At 37.9% G+C, this 23,991-nt stretch overlaps 1 protein-coding gene across 1 annotated transcript; it reads left to right on the top strand.

Annotated features, from left to right (window-relative positions):
• Positions 1-613: 613 nt before the first annotated feature.
• LOC5563829 (zinc transporter ZIP14) lies at positions 614-23,110 on the top strand. The gene is made up of 6 exons (XM_021849789.1): positions 614-1,692; positions 9,911-10,439; positions 21,412-21,747; positions 21,810-21,964; positions 22,173-22,764; positions 22,829-23,110. Exons 1-6 carry the CDS (start codon positions 1,528-1,530, stop codon positions 23,092-23,094), a joined length of 2,043 nt encoding a protein of 680 aa, XP_021705481.1. The 5' UTR covers positions 614-1,527; the 3' UTR covers positions 23,095-23,110.
• The last annotated feature ends 881 nt before the right edge of the window (positions 23,111-23,991 follow it).

Raw genomic sequence — 23,991 nt, 5'->3', positions numbered from 1 at the left:
TTGTCAATAGCAAGTTGTGTTTGGAAAGACATGTTAACATCAAGATTAGAGTCAATATATGTTTCATATATATTCCAGTCGGCTCGAAAATAATTGAAAGTGGAGCTGATAGGATTGAGAATCGCTTCATGGGATATTTGAAATGTAACAGGGACATGATCACTGATCATGATTATTGATCATTGATCAGTATCAAAATCAGCAAATCATGAAAGGTATGTTTATACTCTGTGTGATGGTTGGACCTAGGAAGTTTTCATATAAAATAATGAAACTCGAATATTTGATTTTTTTCACCGATAGAATAGTTTGAGGCAAGGATTCTCAAAAAGGTTAGACCATTAACTAAAATCCTGCGAAGGAAAATTTTAGGTTCATTCAAGTTTGATAATATCGTTCCAGATATGCGTGAGAGGCTGTGTTAAATGATCGGTTTTGCGTGAAATTCGTGAAAAAACTGTTGAGAACGCTCCCCTACTCTGATGATAAATCCTGGCTACGCCCATTTGAAGAGTGGGGGGTGTGTGTGACACTGTGCAACTATACCTGAGATGCTGTGCTGCTCCCTGGTGCTAGTTGAATGACGACGATCATATAATTTGAATTGCCCTCTCATTATCTCCCGCCTCTGGCTGTTTGTCGTCCACAATGACCAGTGTCGCCTGCCTGGGCGTTCCATTCCGGTAGGCAGAGGTACCATAAGGCCCGGTCACAAACAGTAACAATGGAAATCTGGCTCAATGTTTACTCAATTCAACAACGGTGCTGGCTAGATGACTGATGCAAACCTTTGGATATCAACGCCACACTTGTCCACGGCTGCAGTCAGTCGCGATCCGATCGGTGAAGTGGTAGCAACTCTTTCGCACTTTCCAAGCAGTTTGACCAGTTGGGGATAGCATTTTTTTGCTTTTTGTGAATCAGTGTTTGGACGAACACCTTCCCATTCGGCATCCAGATCAGTGCGTACGCGAGCTTCTGTTTCAGTAGTGTCTCGTACGAAGTCGCGTGGAGTAGTTATTTTTGGGTCAACGCTTATTCGCATAAACGTGGGACGCATTGTCCGAATGCGGCATTCAGTGTTGGAAAAATAGTTCTATTTGTGTTTTTCTGCAACATGCTTTGGTAACACGGAGTATGTTTCAATGAATTGTTGGTGGATTAAAAAGATACAAGGTGATTTATGGAAGACGTATTCAAACAGAGCATAGATAAGTGTCTGAAGTTGTAATCTGAAAAGCGTATCACCAGCCACACTTTACAACACTTGTTTAATTAAAAGTCAGTGAAGTGTTAACAAATAATGCAAACAGATAAACCTGACGTAGGTTTCTCTGAGTTTACGAGTAAGAGATGTGACTGAGGAACAGAAAAGTATCGTCAACGATATAGATAGTGCGATTTCGGAAACAAACCACTCCAACAGCTCAACGTGCATTTCAAAACATTTACCTTAGAGCAGTGGCAGTCGGCGCAACCGAAAACCACCTGAATCGTCATAATCAACACAATTAGCACCGTGCAAAAATGAAACGAAGTGTTTTGGTGGTTTTGCTAGCGCTAGGGTTCCTAGAGGTTACAGTTACCGGAAACGACAACCATCAGGCGACGTTCGGTGGCTCCGGTGGCGAGAACAAATTCCTGAGATACCTCTTCAACAAGTATGGCAGCAAAGGAGTAATATCGTTCGAGGTTAGTATGTGGACCATTTTCATATGTTTTGTTTATGTTGAAGTCATTTGAAGACGGAAAAACCCATTTTCAAACCACTCACACTACTGAGGATCGCTTTCAAACGGATACTTCATCTGCCTAACAACCTATCAGGTCGCTCTTAATTCATTAACCTTCTGTCAGTGCCAAACAAAAGTTGCGTTTTCTGTGCCTTGGGGTTGTATTGACACCACATTTAAATCCTTTTTTTAACTTCGTGAAATTCAAATTGATTTTCGATTCATTTGTTGGTTTTTAATGAGAATTTGATTCTTTTACTAAAACATATGACATTTTAGAAGTCGGGTGGTTTTTCGCAGAGAGGAATTATTGTGTAAAAGGTCCAAAAATAGATAAAATTTAAAACTTTGAACGATTGCACATAAGGAAAAATTTATATAAAATTATACTCTCTTTGGAAGATATTTGCAAAAGAGAAAATGGTTGATGAGTTTGAGAAATTTCACCGCATGATGCTGCTAATTCAGAAAAATATAACTTTTTGGTTTCTCCTATGGTTTTGTACAACTAGACATAAGTATGGTTCTATATTCTGATCATTTGGAAATTTGATGTCTTCGGCAAGTTCGTTAAGTTAAGGTGAAGATGCATCGATGCCAAACCTCAAATTTTCAAGAGCACAAATCTAGATAACTAAACAACTGTTCTAGCTGAAAACTTGATCGATTATTCACCACCAGCGTGTGACCAATCATTTAAGTTTTCAGCTCAAACCGTTGTCTGGTTCTTTAGATTTGAAGTCTTGAAAATTTGTGGATTGACTTCGATGCATCTTCACTTTAATGAAATGAACTATTATTGTGCTCTGATAATTGGGTCCTAATTTTTTTTAATGAATTTTTGATTTTATTCAATAACACGAATGATCATGTTTTTGCAACTACATACTTTAGAATTTTTTCAGCTCAAATAACTGCTATAACATATTTTAACTTTAATTTTAGAAACTGTTCCGAATATGAACATAGACACTTTTGGTAATGTTTGACGTTCACTTTGTGGACAAAAATGCCACAAGGGATTTAGTTGTAACGCTGGGGTTCTTCCTCCCTGACATCTCGGAAGGGACACGGAAAATATACCCAAAGTTTGAGTTTAAGCAAAAATATGTGACATAATCTCAAAAACCGTAAAAATATGTTTTTAACTTAAATCAAGGAAAATAGGTTGTACAGTCCTAGACCCATTGTATGAGGGTTGCCTCCTTCCCGGCTGTTACCAAAGTCAGACATTTGGGACTAACTTCTAACTCTTAGACAAGATTGACGCATCCTCCAACAATCGAGAGCTGTCCTGGCCACGTCCTTGCGAATGTTGGGGAATGGGGAAGAATGATTGATTGAACACCTACTCAAGAAAGATGAAGAGAACTCTACGACCTGTCATACACGGATAAAAATCTGATCCGCACACCATGATTTACAAATTATGAAATTCATAAATTGGTTAGGTCATAGTATCAGGATCACAAATCATGGTTCCTGGAGTCATAATCATGATTCCTCATAAGCGTAACATCCAGTGTTTAAACACTAAGCGGCGCACTTTGCTTCATCTCATTCGTATCGATCACTCTTAATTCAAGATGACGAAGCGGTTGAGTGGTAGAATACGTGGCTCACAATCGGAAGGTTCTTGGCTCGAATCTCAATGTATGCTATTTTTAACTTTTTTTTATTTTGTCGATCATAAACGGATGCGCGACTCAACATTTTTGGAATTTGAATCATGATTCCGAGCAATCAGCTACAAAAACCTAACGCGTGTGTTGCGTTACGGCAATCTGACTCATGATATCATGAGTCCAAATCATGGTGTATTTTCATAAGACGAAAACACGCTGGAATCATGATATCATGAGTCATAATCTTTTTTTTGGATTCTGATTTCTACCCGTGTAGGTGTTACGGGATGTTGAAGGTAAACGTAAATACAAAACGGTAAACGTGACACAAATACAGAACGCTAGGAAGCGCTATTGAGCAAATTTTAAACTTGCTGCATCTGTCGATCAAGTTAAGTGAGAAGTAGGGTGCGGCTTCTTTTTCGAAATGTAGCAAAACAACAAATTCGTGTGCTCTTTTGAATTCAAATCACAGAACAATGGGAACTTTAAATTTTGAGCTAAAAATGTTAAGGTTTAGAGGTGGCCTGATGTTATGAAATATGACCGTCAGTGAAGTCTTTGTCATTTTTCAACCAATTTTGAAGCTTTTAGCATCATTCTCTCTTAAATTATATTTATAAAAAGTTTGTAGAACATCGAATTTGTCCAAAATTAAAATAAGTCCATATTTTTCCCCTTTTAACTAAAAAAATCATTTTTGTTTGGCCATAACTTCATGAATACTCATTCGATTCCAGATCTTTTTACATGTTCTTGGAGCTAATTTAGTTGTTTTCATATTGTGTATACAATGCATTTAATTAAACCAAGTTTTGACTAAGTTATTTAACAAATACTACATAGAAACGCGTTTTTAAATGAAAAAAAAAAAACAAATTTTTTCATTAGTTTTTGATTTAAATTTCATTTTAACTGTTCAACTAAAGTTTATGGTATCTATAACTTTATGTTAAAAAATTCAAATATTTTTAAAAATTTCAGATATTTTTGTTATAAAAATTATGAAAAATTGCTTCTAAGACCTTTCTGAAGGTTTAACAAATGAGAATAACCAGGTTCAGCTTAAATATTAACGTTTAACTGAAAAAATTGATAAATATTTAATTTTACGTTGAAAATTCATGTTACCGGGAAGTGTAGGCTAAATAAATATGTCAAATCAATTTTTAAATCAATTTGTTGTACCCACAATTTAAAACCTACTAAATTTGATTCAAAAGCATGTAAAAAGATTTAAAGTCGGGTAAGTTTTCATAAAGTTATGGTCAAACAAAAATATATTTTTTAGTTAAAAGAGGACAAGTTTGGAGAAAACTACTTTTAACTAAGACAAGTTTTGATTTTAGACTAATTATACAAACTTTTCATAAATTTTATTTTAAAAAGAATGATGCTAAGAGCTTCAAAATTGGTTGGAAAATAATAAAGTTATGAAGACTTCACTGAAGGTGATTATACCACTTTTCTTTTCCGACAACATTTACCTATCAAATTGGTATAAATCTGACCTTAACTCAACTTCCAAGAACTTTTCGTAATTGAAATTCGCTTGTGTTACCTGGGCATAAAGTTTCATCGTGATTGCCACATGATGTACGAATACGAAAATTGCAACTTTGGCATAGAAAGTTCTCAGCTTACTGTAGAAGTTTTGTCAGAACACTAAGCTGATAAGCAGGTTCTGTCCCAGTGAGGATGTAATGCCAAGAAGAAAAAGATATATGATTTTATATTGTATTTTATTGTTACTGTTATTGTTACTGAGTTATTAGAATCTAAAGTCTCCAATTTTTGTTATTTTTTAGCCTTTTCACATAAAAGCTTCTCTTTGCAAGACACCGTCCCCAATCAAATTTAATTAGGATTTTTCTAAAAATATCTCTAAATTTCTTTTCTAAAACAAGCTTTGTTCAAGTCGAGTCTAGTACACGACACTGAAGACGGTCTTACAGTTGAGAAATTCGCGTATCTGCCAAAGGATACAAACTCTAATTTTTAAGATATTTAATCAAAAAAATGCGTTATGCAAATCAGAAATCTCGAGAAAACGCAATCTTTGACAAATCTGTTCACTTATAAAAAAAAGTTTCAACTCTTCAAAATAATCTGGGGTATATAGATCCCAAAACACAGACAAAGGGTTAAACTCTATCAGCGCACCACCTTTCAAACGGCTAACCATTCCGCTGGGTGCCATTCAATTGAAAGTGAAACTGGTTTGGACTACGGGGGAAAGCGCATTGAACCCATTGATTTACTTTAGTGCTGGGTCGACATTTACTTATGATTTTGAAACCTGACAGTTGATTGCAAATCTTGTAAAATTGAGATCAACTTTTAAAACCCTCGATTGAACCCCCCGGTACCGTTGAGTGACCCAATTTTTGCAGCATCTGTTTTCGTGTTTTATTTCGGGCATCACAATGTATATCGATGGTACAAACGCAGGTAGCTGCGACTGGTTGCAAGTGATTGGGCTAGCACAGCTTCACGTGACCAACATTTCAGACGACCTTCAAGCAATTAAATTGGTTTATGATGTTTTGATGTGAAAATCCACAGTACCATATGAAGTTTGCTTGTTTTCGGATGCTATTCAGGGTAAGGACTTATTTCGAAGCTACGTGTGATTAGAGATGTACGCCTCCGTCGCCGGATACTTTGAAGTCGACATACCGATGTTCATTTCGGTCTGTTATGCTTATGAATTTTTTTTTTTGCTTTCGCTTCTGCAAACCTGGAGCGTCTGTACTCCATGTTAAGAGCAGCTCACAAAAGCATCTGTTCCCAATGTCAGGGGTGGTTGATCATCGTCCAAGCGCCAGAGAAGAACTCTAAGCTGAACTGTCCACTATGGCCCTCCGAACATTTATGGGGAATGGTCCTCCGGAAATCTAGGGGGTTGGTGTCAGGCCCTGCAAGCCAGCCGTAATAAATCAAGCAACGAGTAATCAACGAGAGAATACGAACCGGGACAATAAGCGAAGACCACAACGACGTAAAAGGACTAGCGATTGGAAGCTCGGTACGTGGCGTGGAACTGTAAAAATCTCAACTTTATCGGGATCACATGCGTACTCGCCGATGTGCTGAAGGACCGCGGATTCGGCATCGTAGCGTTTTAGGAAGTGTGATGGAAGGGATCAATGGTGCGAATGTTCAGAGGTAACCATACCATCTATCAGAGCTGCGGCAACACACACAAGCTGGCAACATATATGCAGAATCGCGTGATCGGGTGGTGGCCGATCAATGAAAGAATGTGCAAGTTGAGGATCGAAGGGCGGTTCTTCAAATTCAGCATAATAAACGTAAACAGCCCTCGCTCCGGAAGCGCTGATGATGATAAATACACTTTTACGCGCAGCTCGAATGCGCGTACGACAGCTGCCCAAACCACGATCTCAAAATCATCATAGGAGATCAAAACGCTCAGGTTGGCCAGGAGGAGGAGTTAAGACCAACTATTGGAAAGTTTAGAGCTGACGAACGAAAACGGCTCACGACTATTTGATTTCGCCGCCTCCAAGAATATAGCCATTCGTAGCACCAACTTCCAGTACAGCCTTCCATACCGATACACCTGGAGATCACCACAGCAGACAGAATCACAAATCGACAACGTTCTAATCGATGGACGGCACTTCTCCGACATTATCAACGTCAGGACCTATCGTGGCGCTAACATCGACTCTGACCACTATCTGGTGATGATCAAACTGCGCCCAAAACTCTCCGTCGTTAACAACGTACGGTACCGACGGCCGCCCCGGTATGACCTAGAGCGGCTTAAGCAATCGGATGCCGCAGCTGCATACGCGCAGCATCTCGAGGCTGTATTACCGGATGAGAGTGAGCTGGGTGAAGCCCATCTTGCTGTAGAACTGTGAAAGCAGCCATTAACAATGCAGCTGAGAGCAACGTCAAGTACGTGGGACGGAGTCGACGAGGAATGTAGGCAGATTCTGGATCAGAAGAATGCAGCGCGGGCAGTCATGCTGCAGCAAGGGACCCGGCAGAACGTGGAACATTATAGACGGAAACGGCAGCAGCAGACTCGCCTTTTTCAGGAGAAAAAAAAACCGCCTGGAGGAGACGGATTGTGAGGAGATGGAACAGCTGTGCCGGTCTCAAGAAACACATAAGTTCTATCAGAAGCTTAACGCATCCCGCAACGACACGAGCTGTGAGCCGAGATGTGCAGGGATAACGATGGGAGCGTGAGGTGATCGAAAGGTGGAATCAGCACTTTGACGAACACCTGAATGGCGCTGAGAGCACAGGCAATGAAGGTCGGGACAATGGAGGAAGTGTCTTCGTCAGTAATGCGGGCGACGGAAACCAACCAGCCCCCAATTTGAGGGAGTTTAAGGATGCCATGCATCAGCTCAAGAACAAAAAAGGATGGTATCGAAGATGAACTCATAAAGATGGGCCCGGAGAGGCTAGCCATTTGTCTGCACCGGCTGATAGGCACAATCTGAGAAATAGAACAGCTACCGGAGGAGTGGAAGGAAGAGATAATATGCCGCATCTACAAGAAGGGCGACAAGTTAGATTGTGAATACTTTCACAATAATATGGTGGTAACAATAATAATATGGAATATGGTGATCGCTCACCATTCCAAATGCCGCCTACAATGTACGCCTTTAATGTACGGCAAATCCTCCAAAAATGTCGTAAGTACCAGGTCCCATTGCATCACCATTTCAGAGACATGCGATAATATCGACCGCGTTGAGCTGTGGAAATTCATGGACGCGAACAGCTCTTCCGGGAAGCTCACGAGACCGATAAGAGCAACGATGAAAGGTGTGCAAATTGTGTGAAGGTTTCAGGCGCATATTCCAGTTCGTTTGGAACCCGCCGGGTACTACGACAAGGTGACGGATTTCCGTGCCTGTTGTTTAATATAACATCATATGCGGAAAGCCGGGCTTAACAACCATGGTACGATTTTTAAGAGATCCAGTCAATTTATTTGCTTCGCGGATGATATGGACATTGTCGTCTGAACATTTGAAAAGGAGTCAGACCTCCCAAGTAACCATAAGCACTAATAATAAGCCCTTAATCAGCATCATACATGCGTACATGCATTATAATAGCACCACAAATGCTTACACACCTTATAACAGCACTTCCGCTGCATAGAAACCCTATTACAGCATCATTAATGCTTCTAAGCCTGATGCATACAGGCATTAAATAAGCACTATATTGGCTTTATATTCGAATACAGGGCATGTTTAAATGCCATCCAGTGTTTTGGCAGATATACCACGTGCTTTGTGTTTGCATATAGTGGTAAGAGGGAGTCAAACATAAATCTTGTCACTACTACAATTGCAGGTTTTATGACGGGCAAAAGTGATGGTTTAAATTGGTCACTTTTCTTTCCAATACTATTCATCTTATGTGGCCGTAGGAGCAAAGGTGCAGGACTTCAACAACTCAACAATACGGGTGTCGCAGGTTCGAGACGCAAAATGAGGAATTTCATCATCATAAAACGAGGATCAAAATGTGGCAATTGCAAGTCCTCAAAAGGATGAAAACTACCAAAACGAATATGTCTGATACGAAGAAGTACTATCTGTATCATTTTATTACATTTTTTGCATACTGTTAGAGGTTTCCGTTTTCATTCATTCATTTATTTACCTCGTGTACCAGTTGCTTGGCAGCATACGCGTGTGAAATTGTTGTTTCAGTGTTATCTGTTTAGACGTAAACTAAAAAAATAAAAATAAAAGATCGCCTCTAGTTTAGTAGTTTGTAGCTTATTAAAAATTCATATAAATAATTAGGTATTTGCAAACAATTTAACTTTCCTGCACCAGTAGTTTCCGTCATATTCCAGTAGTGGATCAACTGATGGAAGTACTTTTTTAAAGAGATGTATAACAATGAAAAAAAAAATTCCAGAAAACAAAAACAAAACGAGACCTATATCGAAATCAAAACTTTGTTGCCTCTCAATAACCGTTGGGTGGAATGATAGGGCACAGCACATTAAGACCTAAAAAATGGGCGCATTGGCGGATCCAACCAGGATTTAAAATAAAATAAAATATGGAACTCATACATTATAGTGTCCTTTTTCGTATTGAATGTATTCCAGATAAGGTTGCCTTACGACAGATACGCAAAAAACAAGAAGCTTTCATTTCAACGCGGAAGTAGAGCTGTATCTCATGAGAATGATTCAGCTAAACCGTTTACGACACCTTCGTGTCGCTCTATTTTTCTTCCTAGACTGGAAGTTCGTTGACTGATACTAGATCCTGCGCTATTTCGTAATCGTGATAATCTCGAGCAAACGCAGTTGATTACCGTGCTCCGTCAAACAATGGAATAGAATCTACTCGGTCTTGTTTGCAACGCAGAGTACCTACCCACGCTACACGTATTCGACTCGTATCACAAAACGTTACGCACCACTCGCTTTATTTGAGTGTCACTCATTCATTTAATCAATGACGCAAACGGATTGTCCGTAATCACGCCGTTTCAATTCACACTCTCTATTTTCTCTCCTTACAGGGTCTGGAACATCTAATGCACAGTCTCGGCTTGGGGGGACTGGATTTCACGCCCTCGCACACATTGGACGAACATCGTCCAGATGGATTCAAAACATCGGATATTGTGAATTCCTTCACGGCAGACTACAGTGAAAATGATCTTCAGCAACAAGAGAAGGTCACCGTTTCAATCAACAGCATCAGCGAAGATCACGCACGATCTTCCCATCAAGATGATGTATTACCACCAAGTACGGAGTATCCCGAGAGAAACAGACGCGCAGAATCACATCATTACCACCATCACCCTCGGGAGGCCGAACAGGACATTATTAGCAGTTCTGATCAGATAAAGCATTTCAACGAACTAACGCCAGAAGTGAATAATACCAAAGAAAACAGCACCTCCTCCGCTACCGGCCAAGCAGACGTGAGCTCCTCGTCGAATAGTGGCGAAGATGATAGCGGCAATTGGCACAATGAAATATGGCAGGAAATTATCTTTAAGGAGATTCACGATCCACTGCATCGTCATCCGCGCCGAGATGGTGAGTCTCAAACGAGTTTCAAACGGGATCGTTTGTTTAATTATTTTAGTGGAGGAATTAAGGTCACCTCCGTCACCTGATTCGAAGAAATCCGTATCTTGGACACGTGCTCTTGTTTTTATCAGAGTATTAAAGGGCTAATTTCAGGCCTAGATTTTCTCGTCACATTATCTCAGCTCCGAGAGCGCACCAAAACAAGCCACTCTCAGTATACAAAGTACCATGCGTTCAGCAGCGGTTATGAAAACGTGCGCAGAATAGATGCATAGAAATGGTGCTATGACGGCAGAAACGAACAAAAGCAACTTTTGTCTGGCACTATCTGCCGGGGGCTTCCACCTTCGCATAGACTTGGGGATCGTTTAAAAATGATGTCCATCATGTGGGGGAGCAGGTTTACTAAAGTGTGGCAGTGCATATATTTTGTAATGGATAAGGTGTGACAGAGTTGGAATGGGGGATCCAGAAATCCCAAAACAAATATTGGACGTCATTCTTGAACCTTCCCTTACCCAAAGCGGCATGATTTGGTCAGTGTGACGAACGATGCTTGATTAGGGTAACGTAGGAATTCTACGCTTTCCTGTATGAAAATGAGCCAAGACAGAATGAGCAGAACCTCAATCCAGTCCGGTCAGGTTTGAATTGTTGGCAAGTGGCACTAATTTTTGCGATGCATAACGTTTGTATGGTAATGCGTGGAGATGGGTAGATTACTTTGAATGGGGTTTGAATTTTTCGATTTTTGGATACAAATGAGGAGAATTTGAATTATTTTTTTCTATTCTATTTTCCATATTACATCTATTTTGCAAAATTGTTCAACAGGTTCTGATTGATTAATGTTTACATATCAGTCATTGCAATTCGGAGGTGGTACAGTCCTAGACTGTCGTATAAGAGTTGCCTCCTTTCCGTCTGACCGAAAGCTTGGGAATGAGAAGAAATGAACAACTAATCTATACTAATGCCTACTAAACAGAGTTGCAGAGAGCTCTACATCTTCTCATAGACATCAAGGGAAGTTAGATATTGTTAGTGGGAAAGTTATTGGCGTTATATGACAAGGCTGGGATTGAACAGCCATTAGAACACTAATCTCGTCTCTAATTGAGGAATATTTGAGGGGCCCAAACGCAAAGGGTTGTAAGTGACATTTTAAACGGTTTTGAATAAAGCCCCATACCAGCCTCAAAGTTGATTTTTTGTCACTTGCAACTCCCCCAGAACAATAGGATCGAGACACGGCGTGCTAAATTTTATAAACATTATATGTGTTAAATTTTAACACTTTTTATGTAAATACCTCGCTCACAAATTTTTCACTCATTTATGTATTTTAGTGAGCCAAGGTTACACAAGTAAATTTTATTTATATGAAAAAAGTGATTATTTGAATTCAGATATCTTAAATATATCAAAATAAATATTCGTCATACATTTGGTAGATGATATATAGAATATTTCGGAACACATTGTTTTCTATATTTATTACCAAGATGTTTAGCCCTGTGCTAGTCCATCTCGGAACCAACGGATTTATTTCCCGTCTGAAGGAAGTGGTCACTTGTTCAAAAATTAAAATTTTCAAATAATAACAAGATTTTATTCATACAACATATGCATGATATTGAAACTGAGTGACACATATTGTGTAAAATTGAACATTTTACTATTTGACGTCAATAGTACAAAATACTTCAAATTTTAGTAAATTTCACATTTTTTACCATAACTTTGTTATTAAAAGTCCTAGAACTTTGGTGTCTTCTCGTCACAGCTACTTCCAATCCTTTTTGTGTTTTCTGCGTGATTATTGATTGAGTGTCCAAGCCGTAATCGCACAGAAGACGACAAAACGATTTGAAGTAACTGCGACGATCCACAAGCGTTTTTAAGACCGTCGGCGCGAGAATTTTTCGCGCCATACATAATATCATCAAATTAACCCTCTAATACCCAAATTTTTATTTTCGATTTAAGTATTATTTTTCGTTATCTAAAATCGTTCTAAACACGTTTTGGGCATTTATTTATTTTTATTCGCAAATTTTTAAATTTTGGTTTTTGATTTTTATAATTTTTATTTTTGAACATCCCTAGCTTTTTTCATTTTTCTTGAAGCCTTTTCTAGTTGTGGATTTTTGACAATAATAAAAATTTAAATTGTTACGGTATTTTTAAAAATATTAAATTTTTAATTTTTTTTCGGAGCGTATTTTATTTTCCGTGTAACTAACGGAAAAACAGGTTTGAAATGATTTTAATACCACCAGGCTCTTCGTTTGTGATAGGTTAATCGTAGAAAAATATAAAAGGTACGATTTTTTATATTACACGTTAAATGAAGCCCAGGCATTTGTAGGTTACATAAGAATGCAATTTTTCAAACAATTTCTAAAAATACAAAAAAGTTTCAAAAGTCATAAAATTGTTTTCTTATATGCGTGTTATGAGTCAAGCCAAAAATATAGTCATTTTGATTTCCGAGCTACGAAAAAATACACAAAATTCCAAAGTGTATCCCGTCTAAAGGCGGGGTTGGGTATTAGAGGGTTAAAGAGCATGAGCATGATTGACCGCCGCTGTAGTTGCTACTCCTTTATTTCCAGGACAGCTGTACTTACACCAATAGACATTAGACAGCGTTCATTTATTACGTAACGCTAAAATTGGAAATTTTGGGACTCCCTCCGTTACGCTTTTTGTATGAGAATTTGATTTGTTTTGTATGAGCCGTAACGCTTAAGGCTACCTAGAGCATTATGTAATTTGTGGATGGCGCCTTAATACGGATCACTAACATCCTCAACTTTCGGGCTCTTGCGCTATTGTAGTTTATACAACAGTTGTGATTTATAATCTAAAAATTTACAACAAATATATCTATCGACAATAAACTATAATGTATTCCTCAAAAATCTTCTTGACAATAATACTCGAAAGACTTTTTACAGTATGGCCCTTTATAATGCGGTAAAATTATCAAATGTACATAGAAGTCGCATAATAATGAACACACTATTTACAATTCGAGTAGACCAAAATTTTAAATTAGTTTATCTCTAAATCCATAAGGACTAGGGTAAATCGCCAAATATTAAACGATTAAGATAGACGTTTTTATTATATTTGATTTTAATGGAAATTCTGATGAAAAGGTTGCTAAAAAAAAGCATTCAACACCGTAGGCGATTGTTCAACATTATTCCTGTTACATTTTTGGCACTGTAATGTCGATTTTGAAATTAAAAAATATATATTTAAAAAGATAGTTCTATATCCAAACGTTGAACACATACTTAACCCATCTTTTCCTAATGTTGAACAATAGACCATTTCCGTCAAACCTTACCCCCAGTTTTTATATTTTTCTTCTATAGACGATTGTTTTTAATGATTATTGACGCTTTTAGATTTTATTTATATGCAGTCCTGAATTTCTTACAATTTTTTAAAAACTTGGAAATTCATCACATTTTGAGCTTAAAATCATCGTGCGGCACAGATGTTTTAACCCTATGGGCATACGGAGTGGAGATTTTTCCATAATGTTCTATAACACCCCTGCGTTGAATGTTTGTAGACATGATGAAATGTCAAATTCCAGCACACAACAAAACTTACTCGACATAGGCCTTTTCATGTGACAGATCCGTCTATGCATTTGTTTCAGGGTTGTTAACGTTAATCAACGATTAACGCCGTTTCGTTAAATCGTTAACGTTTATTGTAACGATTAGCGAATTTTCCGTTATATTTTTCGAGCCGTTGATTAACGTTAACGTTAGCGATTTCCGTTGATTTAACGTCAACGACTTGCGTTGTTTCTTGCGTTAATGACTGGAAATGTGCGGTACTCAATATTGATAGAATATAAAGTTCCACGTTTGGGGAAGGATTTGGAAAGTCCTTGGTCTTAAAATTATCATTACCACCGGAGCAAGTTGACACGGATGGTAAAAGATTAAACGCGATTTCGTCCAAGGGAAGTTTACGACCCAAGAGAAAAAGAGAAAAAAAACAGGGAAGAAATCAAAAATTACAAAATAAGGTATAATGTTTATTTTCAGAAAAGAACACTTTTGATTAAGGTTTATCTATCGGCATTTCATTGAAAAGCACCTCCAGGATGAATACCATCAGGACTCGAAGAAGTGCCTCGTATAAAGATCCTTGCCAACCTTGCATCAGTGAAGACCTGTGAAGACGTTCTTCGTCGCAGTTTTAAAAGATTTGAGACTGGAAAACCTGCTTCACGATCACCGTGATCTCCAGAACAGAAAAACCATTGGTTGAAATATGGTAACTGTTTCGCATGGAATCCAACGGATCGGCGAAGGCGCTTGGAACAACTGCAATCCAGAAGTGGTGGTTGGCGTGCTGGGTGGAGGCTTCCGTTTGCAATCCTTAGCAGGGATTTTCATGGATTGCTGGTAATTGGCGACTAGCTTCTTCAGTTACAATTTTTGTAAGGCACAGACTATTTGATGGTCTCCGATAAAATAAATTGAAATGAAGGTACTTATGCCCAAACAAGACGACTGGTGGAATCAGAATGATGACTGAACAAACATTGCTTTAGAGCTGGTCAAATATTTTTCCCTTTCAGCTCTCCTTGGAAACGGAATCAGCATGGAAACGATCTGTTTATCGATGTAAAGAAAAAAAAATCATGTAGCTACGTGAACTGTGTGATCAACGATTTGGTTAGCGATGTCCGTTGACGTTGATTCAACGCATATCGTTGACGTTGACGCTAACAGCCACAAAAATCAACGAAACGGCGTTAACGTTGATCCGCGACAAAACCAACGTTAACGGCGTTAATCGTTGATTAACGTTAACAACCCTGATTTGTTTACATCGGTGGAGGACCTGTGCTAACACGGGCCTGTCATTTTCATAGAAGAACTGTCAAAGTGCTTCTCGATCAGCTGATTTGAAACGTCATGTGAATAGGCCTATTGAAAAAATGAGCAGCAATTTTCTTTTTATAACCTCAAACCGTTACCGGAATCTGTGCCGGAATCATAAGACATCCCAAAACGGAATACGGACCGCTACCGGAATAAGAACATCCCAGTACGGAATCCTATACATCGCCTTCATTTCCTTGGCTGAAGTTGCTGTGGTGCCCCGCGATATTCCTCGACAAGGGTCCAGTTGGTCCTGTTCTCTTTCGGTTTTGCGATCGGCGGAAAATAGCCACGAAGATTTTACTGCGCTGCAGCATATTCCTCGAGAATCGGAACAGGAACTCTTCCGGATTTGCAGTAGAGAGCAAATAGAAAATGGTTTGTTCCCACGCAGTGGAATTTCCGTCGTCAGTTTTCATCTGATTACTTACAAAACCAAGAGAGAGCAGGACCCTTTATGAGAACTATTCAACCGGAGTACCAGTAGCTTCATGCGAAGGATATGGAGGATCTTTATGATGGTTGTGGATGGTTCTCTTCCCCCTTCAAATTAATTGAACTTCGATTATGGCAAATGTTTTGGGGAGTCTTGCAAAAAACAGGAGGAAATAGATCGTTTCACGTTTGACATAACCTCGAAACTGCGAATAAAACCTGCTGTAAATGTCAACTCCATACAAAAATGTAAACAATTCCTGCTGGAAATGTCAAAGAGCAGGACAGTCAATTAGCCATGATGAGAGAGCAACAGAGACAGCAAATTTTTCGTCACCATGCACCATGCCAAAACAAAACAAACACTTTCGAATCCTATGAGCAACAAAGGGGAGACCGCGGAGGAACAACAACTGATCAAAATTCATCACAACGTGGAGATAAATTCATATGGGGAAAAAGGGGTTCCCAAAAACGTAGGAGAGATATAAATTGTAGGGGACCGTGGGGTGAACTACTGTGCCGCCAGTTTTTCGTTGTTTTTTCTATAGTTAGAGGCTACAAAACATATGGGTTCCTTGGGAAAGTTTGTCCAGTAAATTAATCGAAAGCTTATGAGCAAATAATATTTTTTTACGGAAAAGGTCTACTACAAAGTGCGAAGTATTAAGATTTTCTTAACTTTTTTCTTCCACTTCACCATTTACTCACTTTGCCACACCTCACTATATAATCTTAATTTTTTTTCAAGGCTAAATTTTCAATGATGTGTAAAATTAAGTGAACAGCTTTTATCTATTAGGGTCAGTGTTCCCTTGGTAGACAGTCCCTTATAGTCGCATAAGGGGCTTTTTACGGCCGTTTTGCTGTAAACTGTTGCAAAATATTTTTTGACATGAAGGTCAGGAGCTATTTATCTAAGTACCATTCATTCAAAGTACGAATTTGTTCAAAATGAAAATATTGTTCCTATAGTAGCACTACTAAGAGAAACTATTTTTCATTAGGGTAAAAGCACCGGTTTTGGCCAGCCTAAAAGTAAATGTCAATAAAAATTATATGGGAATTCGCATTTATACTACAATTATGTCAAATGCAAGCTTCGAATCCATATTATGTATGTAAAATATAGAGACTGAGCCAAACCCATTTTTCGCTTTGAAAATCTCATTGGTTAATATAGGCCACCAGAACCAGTTTTCGCCAGAGATTTAGCTTCGGTTCCTAAATTGGCCAATCGCATTGATTTCTCATGAGAGTGGCCAAATTAAAAGTGCCCTGGCCAAATCAAGTGTATGGGAGTTAAAATTATAAGGAAAATGAATTGTTTTTATTATAATTTGAATCAATTTGGACGTGTAAATGAATGTAACTCTAACATGGGAATGTGATCTACTTAATCCGAAAGGTTTCATACTGTTTGGCTATCTAAAACGGTGTATAATCAACTATGGCTACAATTGGCGTATGGCCAAAACCGGTGCTTCTACCCTAAACAAAATAATTGACGAATTAAGAACTTTTTAACGACAATCGAAAGCTTTGATCCACACTTTAAAGAAAAAATATAAAAGTTTTGTAAAAATACAGTTTTGATTTGTATTTTTTCTTACATCGTGGAACTAGTGCTACTACCCGAGGAGGAAAGAATAACTCGCCAATAACTTATGCATACCATATTTTGGTATCATACCACAATTAGGTATTGTTCTGTTATCAATACCTCATTTTGGTATTATAATGGTATTTGAAAAAAATGTTTAAAACAATTAAAAATACTTCATTTTGGTATTCGACAGCTATTGAGGACTGCTGGATGTATTGAACTAGTATTGGAAAATTTCACTTTTATATGAAAATCCATCAAGTATTATTTAGGTATAAAAATACCTGATCCAATTATCAGCTTGGTATTTGTAGAATATGCAGAAGGTATTATTTGAGGTATTTTACCTCTTATGCAGGGCTCATGCATACCTCATTCAGGTTGTAAGTATTGGAAATTATCTGGTATGGAATACCTCAATTTGGTATTCAGTAGTAATTTTCTTCTGCTCGGGTATTGGAACAGAAATTAGAAATGATTTTACCGTAATCCGTGAATTTCACCGTATGCCCATGCTCTGTATCAATGTGCTCCAGTCTAGCGGTTGAAAAAAAAAACTAGTCGTCTCTTCCATTCTATCGACGTTCTAATGCGATTGCAGACAAGACGTCAAGTCTGTCTTTGCATCGGAACGCTAGCGAATGAAGAGAAGACTAGTTTTCTTCAACCGCACCTCTGGACTCGGTTTAAAAAAAAGGCTCAATAATGTCACCCTGAATGAAGGGATAAAGTGATCTTTCAAATAAAGCAAAGTTCGAAGATTTTTTCGCGCCTTTCAAAGACATCGACATCAAAAACATCAAATTATTTTTTTTTGTATATATAGCTTTACAAACACAGCCAAGAAACGTAACGCTTAGAACAATTTCCATTAAAATACATCGCCCAAGCTTAACATATTGAAAATTCATTGAAAGGTTGCATAATGGTCAATCAACAGTCAAGAGCGAATAAACTCAGAAAAATTTGATGAGTTTTGTAAAGCTACTTACCAACAATATTTCAATTTGTATACCGTTTTGAATCATATTACGGAAAGCTTTATATTCCGGACACTATTTTGTATGGAAAACATTTCACACGAAATGTTTCAATTTTTGCCGTTCAAGTTCTCATTTTCGAGGCTCGTTTTAATAAACTTTGTCCATAAAAACATTCTTCTTCTTCTTTCTGGCGTTACGTCCCAACTGGGACAAAGCCTGCTTCTCAGATTAGTGTTCTTATGAGCACTTCCACAGTTATTAACTGAGAGCTTTCTTTGCCGATTGACCATTTTTGCATGTGTATATCGTGTGGCAGGTACGAAGATACTCTATGCCCTGGGAATCGAGAAAATTTTCTTTACGAAAAGATCTTCGACCAGCGGGATTCGAACCCACGAACCTCAGCATGGTCATGCTGAATAGCTGCGCGTTTACCGCTACGGCTATCTGGGCCCCATAAAAACCTATGTAAACTTATAATGTCCAACAGCCTTAGACGTCTATTTAGTCTATTCGAATCAAAGTGTCCGGAATATGAGGTGAAAGTGAGGAAGCGTCCGGAATAAGAATCATGAAAAGCCCGCAAATTTATATTTACAGTGGCTCAATCTCATTTTCGTACGGGGCACTGTTTTCATATCAAGTTGGTAAAAATCTATTAAATGGTGCATGGACTTCGATATACTTTATCAATAATGAAGGTTATAGGTGTCATCTATTGTTTGGCAATAACAAACTATATTCATTTGCATAAATCTTTGGAATAATGGAAAAGTATTGAGATTGTGTCTATAATTGACCCAATTCCATATTCGTATACCTAGCAAAACAGAAATATACAGCATTCAAAACTAATTTTTAATGGACTAGATGATTACTTAAGCTCTTCGTTGTGTTGTTCAGATGCAGTAGAATACATTTGGAAAATTTAAAAGCGGACATATTTTAAACTTAAGTAAATTTTAGAAAAATACCAGTTTTCCCATGTTTTTTGCTAAAATATTCGGTAAGTCGAACAATAAATTGCATTTTTTTCAACATCACTTCCTTAATAATGATAACTGCGAATATTGAACAAGTTTCAAAAAAGTATAATCAGTTTTAGAGTAGCTAGGAGTGGATATCGACAACTTATACTTCTGAATCTTAGGTAGTATAACATTTATAACAAATCCAAAACCAAAAATTTTAGTCAATTTCTTTATGTTTGGCTCCTAAATGTATAAACATAATCCATAGTTAATGTTTCTATCAAAACATTGCGTAATTATCATTTTTAATTTACATTTTACTACCAAACATGATTATAGAGATTTAAAGAATAAATATTATTGCCATAACCGCAACACAAACGTTTTTTAAAATGATGAAAACAACAGGATATATTCTATTAAATAGTATATCAATGCTCTCTGCTCATTCAAGTTATTTTGTATCTTTCTTATAAAATCAATAAATTGCAAAATAGGGTGCTTTTTTGAATGTAATTTGAATATTATTTCAAAGATAATTGAATATTACGATGACATCAATTATGTGGAGGTATGTACAGCGTAATTTAGGGTACTTTATTGTAAAACGAAGTTCGTAGTTGAAATTATTTTTACAGGCAAATTCAAAATTAACATTTACCTGTTGTTTAGAATGAAAATTTGGTTTACATTGATTAAAAATATAATTTTAGAAGAGTTTTGAACTTATGGCACAACAATTTTCTGAACTCAAAAGGGATAAAAACTGTTTATGATTTCTGTAAACTATATATATTTCAACTAAATTTCTATCAGAGCATACGAGTATAATCTATAGATTGGATCCAATGACAAAAATAAACGTTACTGTTCGAATTGTAGGATTTAATAGCAAAAATCATTCGAAAACTGGCATTTTTCATAACTTTACCTAAATTTCATATATGTCCACTAATAAATTGTCCATACATTCACTACATCAGAACATCATAATAAAGCATTTCAGTAATCAAATAGAGCTTCTAAATCTAGTTTTGAACGTTGTGCGTATGAATTTTGGTAGGTGTACGAATATGGAATTGGGTGAATTTTAGACATCAATTCAATATTTTTCTATTAATCCTAAGATGAATGTAAATGGAAACATTTTGTGATTGGCAAACAATAGATAACACCTGTTACCTTCAATGTGGATAAAGTATTTGTAGCTCAATACTTCATTTAATAGTTTTTTACTACCTTGATGTGGAAACAGTATCCTGTGCGAATATGAAATTGGACCACTGTATTTAAAATTATTCAAGTTGCGAAAGCGTGTTCTTTGCCCATAATTCGACAGTTAAGGGTTTCTGACGCTCGATGACGCTGATAAATCATACATAATGATTTATTTAGTATGCTCTATGCTGAGTTATACTTTTCTAAGGCCTTAAGTGTCCGTAATATGAATCAAAACGGTAGTTGGTACAAAATTCCTGCAACTGTTCATGAAGTTCTGGCTCATGTTGGTGGAATAAGGGCTTATTCACAAATTTTTTAACGCTAAAGGGGGTGGGTGGGTGTCCTGCTATTCATACAAAAAGCGTTACGAAGGGGTGGGTGGGTGCCAAAAATTGACGTTTTCAGCGTTATGAAATTTATGAATAAAGCCTAATGAAGTCTAGTCTACGACTATATGGGAAAGTTTCTTCAAAATATAAGAATAGTGCATATTTTTAATAGTACTCGAAATACACTTTTCGTGGGAAAATACCCAATGATAAAGTAACAAGACCAACATACTAGATAAATTTAATCATATTTAAGCTCAATTTACAATTTACTGAATTTTGCTCGGACGTAAAAGCAACCAACTGTCTTAATGATAAGTCAAGATCACGTATAATAGAAATATTATTTACTCATGGCTATTGCTCATGTGATGCTTTCGCAGAATGTGAAATGCAAACAGGTTTAATGATGCAAAGGAAACTCTCGCTTTACTTTCCTGACGGAGAAAACAGATAAGAAACATTGTAAAATTGTGCTGTAAACATATTCGCCTAATACCCATTCCAGATCGTCGTAAATCCTGCCTGTCGCCGATGTCCATGGTCCATCTTATTTTAGAAGAGCCACAGAACAGCGATGAAGTTCTGCACCAGAACTTCAACTACGGACACCTCGGGCCCTTGGATGCAAGGCATCGTCGCTCGATACCGCATGCCCATCCTCACGACGCAACTGACCACGAACTCGAGGTGGAAGAAATTCTGGCTGCCCGGATCAAAATCACTCCGGCCACATTCAAAGATCTTTGCCCGGCTTTGCTGGCACAAATCGATCAAAGGGCTTGCATGGAGAAGTATCAATCCAAAGATCTACCGCACGTGGAAAAGAAACTTTTTAATTATGGTAAGTTGGGAAGGAGTCACTCACAGCATTGAAGTCTGTTGATCGGAACAATTTATTTTCAGCGTGGCTGTATGCAACCGTTTGCGTATTTATCATCTCAATCTGTGGATTAGCTGGGGTGGCGATTGTTCCATTGGCTAAATCGGTTGCATATGATGAAATTCTTCGGTTTTTGGTCGCTCTGGCCGTTGGAACGCTATGCGGAGACGCGCTGATGGTAAGTTGTATATTGAACATCACCCCACAGATATGGATCAATGATGGATTAAAATAAAATATCTCAATAGTTTATAGGGAATGCCGCAATAATGGGCAAATTACCCTATAGTTTTTGTGAAAAAAATAATTATTCCACTAAAGTCGAATTTTTGCCCCGTCTTACTGTAACCCAATATTTGAACAATCTCTTTAATCAATTATTTTAGCATCTGCTTCCACATGCGCTTATACCCCACGAAGAACGTTCAATGGTAGAAGACGATCACGGTCCTAGTGATGATCATTCCCACGGCCAGGAACCCGTATGGCTGTGCTGTTGTGCATTTCTCAGTGCATTGTTCATGTACACTCTGGAAACCATTCTTCCGATGTTGCGATCGGATGATGATTCCGGTCATCATGGCCACTCACATGCTCGATCAAAAGTGGCTCCAGTCCCAGAACCGTCTCAAATGCGGCGAAACACCAACTCAGTGGACGATATCGAACTAGACTTACAGGACCGGCAAAGGAAGGAGTTGAACAGCATGCTCGAGAAGAAGCCAAAGCAGAACAAGCCACTTAGTCCGGTGGCGTTTATGGTTATCCTGGGCGATGGCCTGCACAACATAACCGATGGACTGGCCATCGGAGCAGCGTTTGCAGCCGATCCGGTCACCGGGATGGCCACATCTTTTGCCATCCTGTGCCACGAGCTGCCCCACGAGCTGGGAGATTTCGCGTTGCTGTTGCAAACGGGAGTTAGTATAAAACGTGCCATGTTCCTCAACGTGGTATCTTCGATATTAAGTTTTATAGGTATGTAATTGAGAGCTTTTTGAAATTGATACATTTTCGTTAAAATGTCGTTCCCCTGTTTTAGGTATGTTAATTGGATTGCTGGTGACCGGTTTGCACGAATCGGTTGTACGGTGGATCTACGCGGGAACGGCCGGAACGTTTCTCTACATTGCCTTGGCAGATCTTGTTCCGGAAATGAACCGGGACCTGAGCGAAACGGTTTCCAGCGATCAACGGTGTAAAAAACTGAGAACCACGTGGACTCAGATTTGTGGCATATTTTTGGGGGGAATGATCATGCTGGTGATAGCACTGAACGAAGATCACTTGCGGGTGTTATTTGAATAAAATATTTTTAAACAAAGTGTAACAAGAACTATTCAATCGATAGAGAAAATTCTTCGAAGCTTTTTTCTGATACGTTGCATTGCTGTATGTATTATAGTGTGGCAAACACGAAAACACTTTTCACGAGTGGAGAATGGCTGCAAATTAAATATATAATGAAAAATAGATATAGAATGTTTGAATTTCCCACAATATTTGGAGATTATGTTTTTAACATGCTCTGTTTTTAGAATCCCCCGATTTTGGCAAGAAAAAGGGATCCGTTTTTGGCAAATATCAAGTTCAGAATTCAATTTTCGTCGATATTCCCCCAAATCGCATCGACTGATGGAGGTCCTGTAAGCGCTTCTTCAATTCTAGATTGTCGTGTGTTCGCAACGTTTTATTAAGTCATTAATCTCTATGAGTATCTCAACTAGAGACGAGCCCACTTGAGTATGCCGAAAGGTGATATAAATATTTTGCTCTAGATTTTCAACAGCTCGTTTGAACAAAGCACAAGCATTGTTTGTCTTGCCTCTCCAGCTCGATATTCTTTTTATTCTGAAATTACAAGCATTGAGTATGTAAAAGCACAACACAACAATTGAAGCAAGCCAAGCAAAAAGTCGTGTCTCTAATATTTTTATGGAATTTCATAAAATAAATTGCGTATTACAAGTAATTTCGTATTCAAGTGAATTTCAGAAGCTTCAACATATAATCCATAACTTTCAAAATAGGTAAAGAAATAAATGACTCATTGGCTTCTTCTATAAGCCATTTATAGCGAAACCATGCCAAATGAAAACACAGTCTAAGCTACACTTTGGTGCTCGGGCTGGAGTGCACTTGATGTCATATCGAGATTTTAATCAAGTATACGAATAGCATGAAATAAGGGCCCATTCACAAATT

Source organism: Aedes aegypti, chromosome 3 (assembly GCF_002204515.2).
Source record: "Aedes aegypti strain LVP_AGWG chromosome 3, AaegL5.0 Primary Assembly, whole genome shotgun sequence".
Lineage (NCBI taxonomy): Eukaryota > Metazoa > Arthropoda > Insecta > Diptera > Culicidae > Aedes > Aedes aegypti.
Note: the sequence above shows the minus strand (reverse complement) of the source record. Positions and strands in the feature narration are given on the sequence as shown.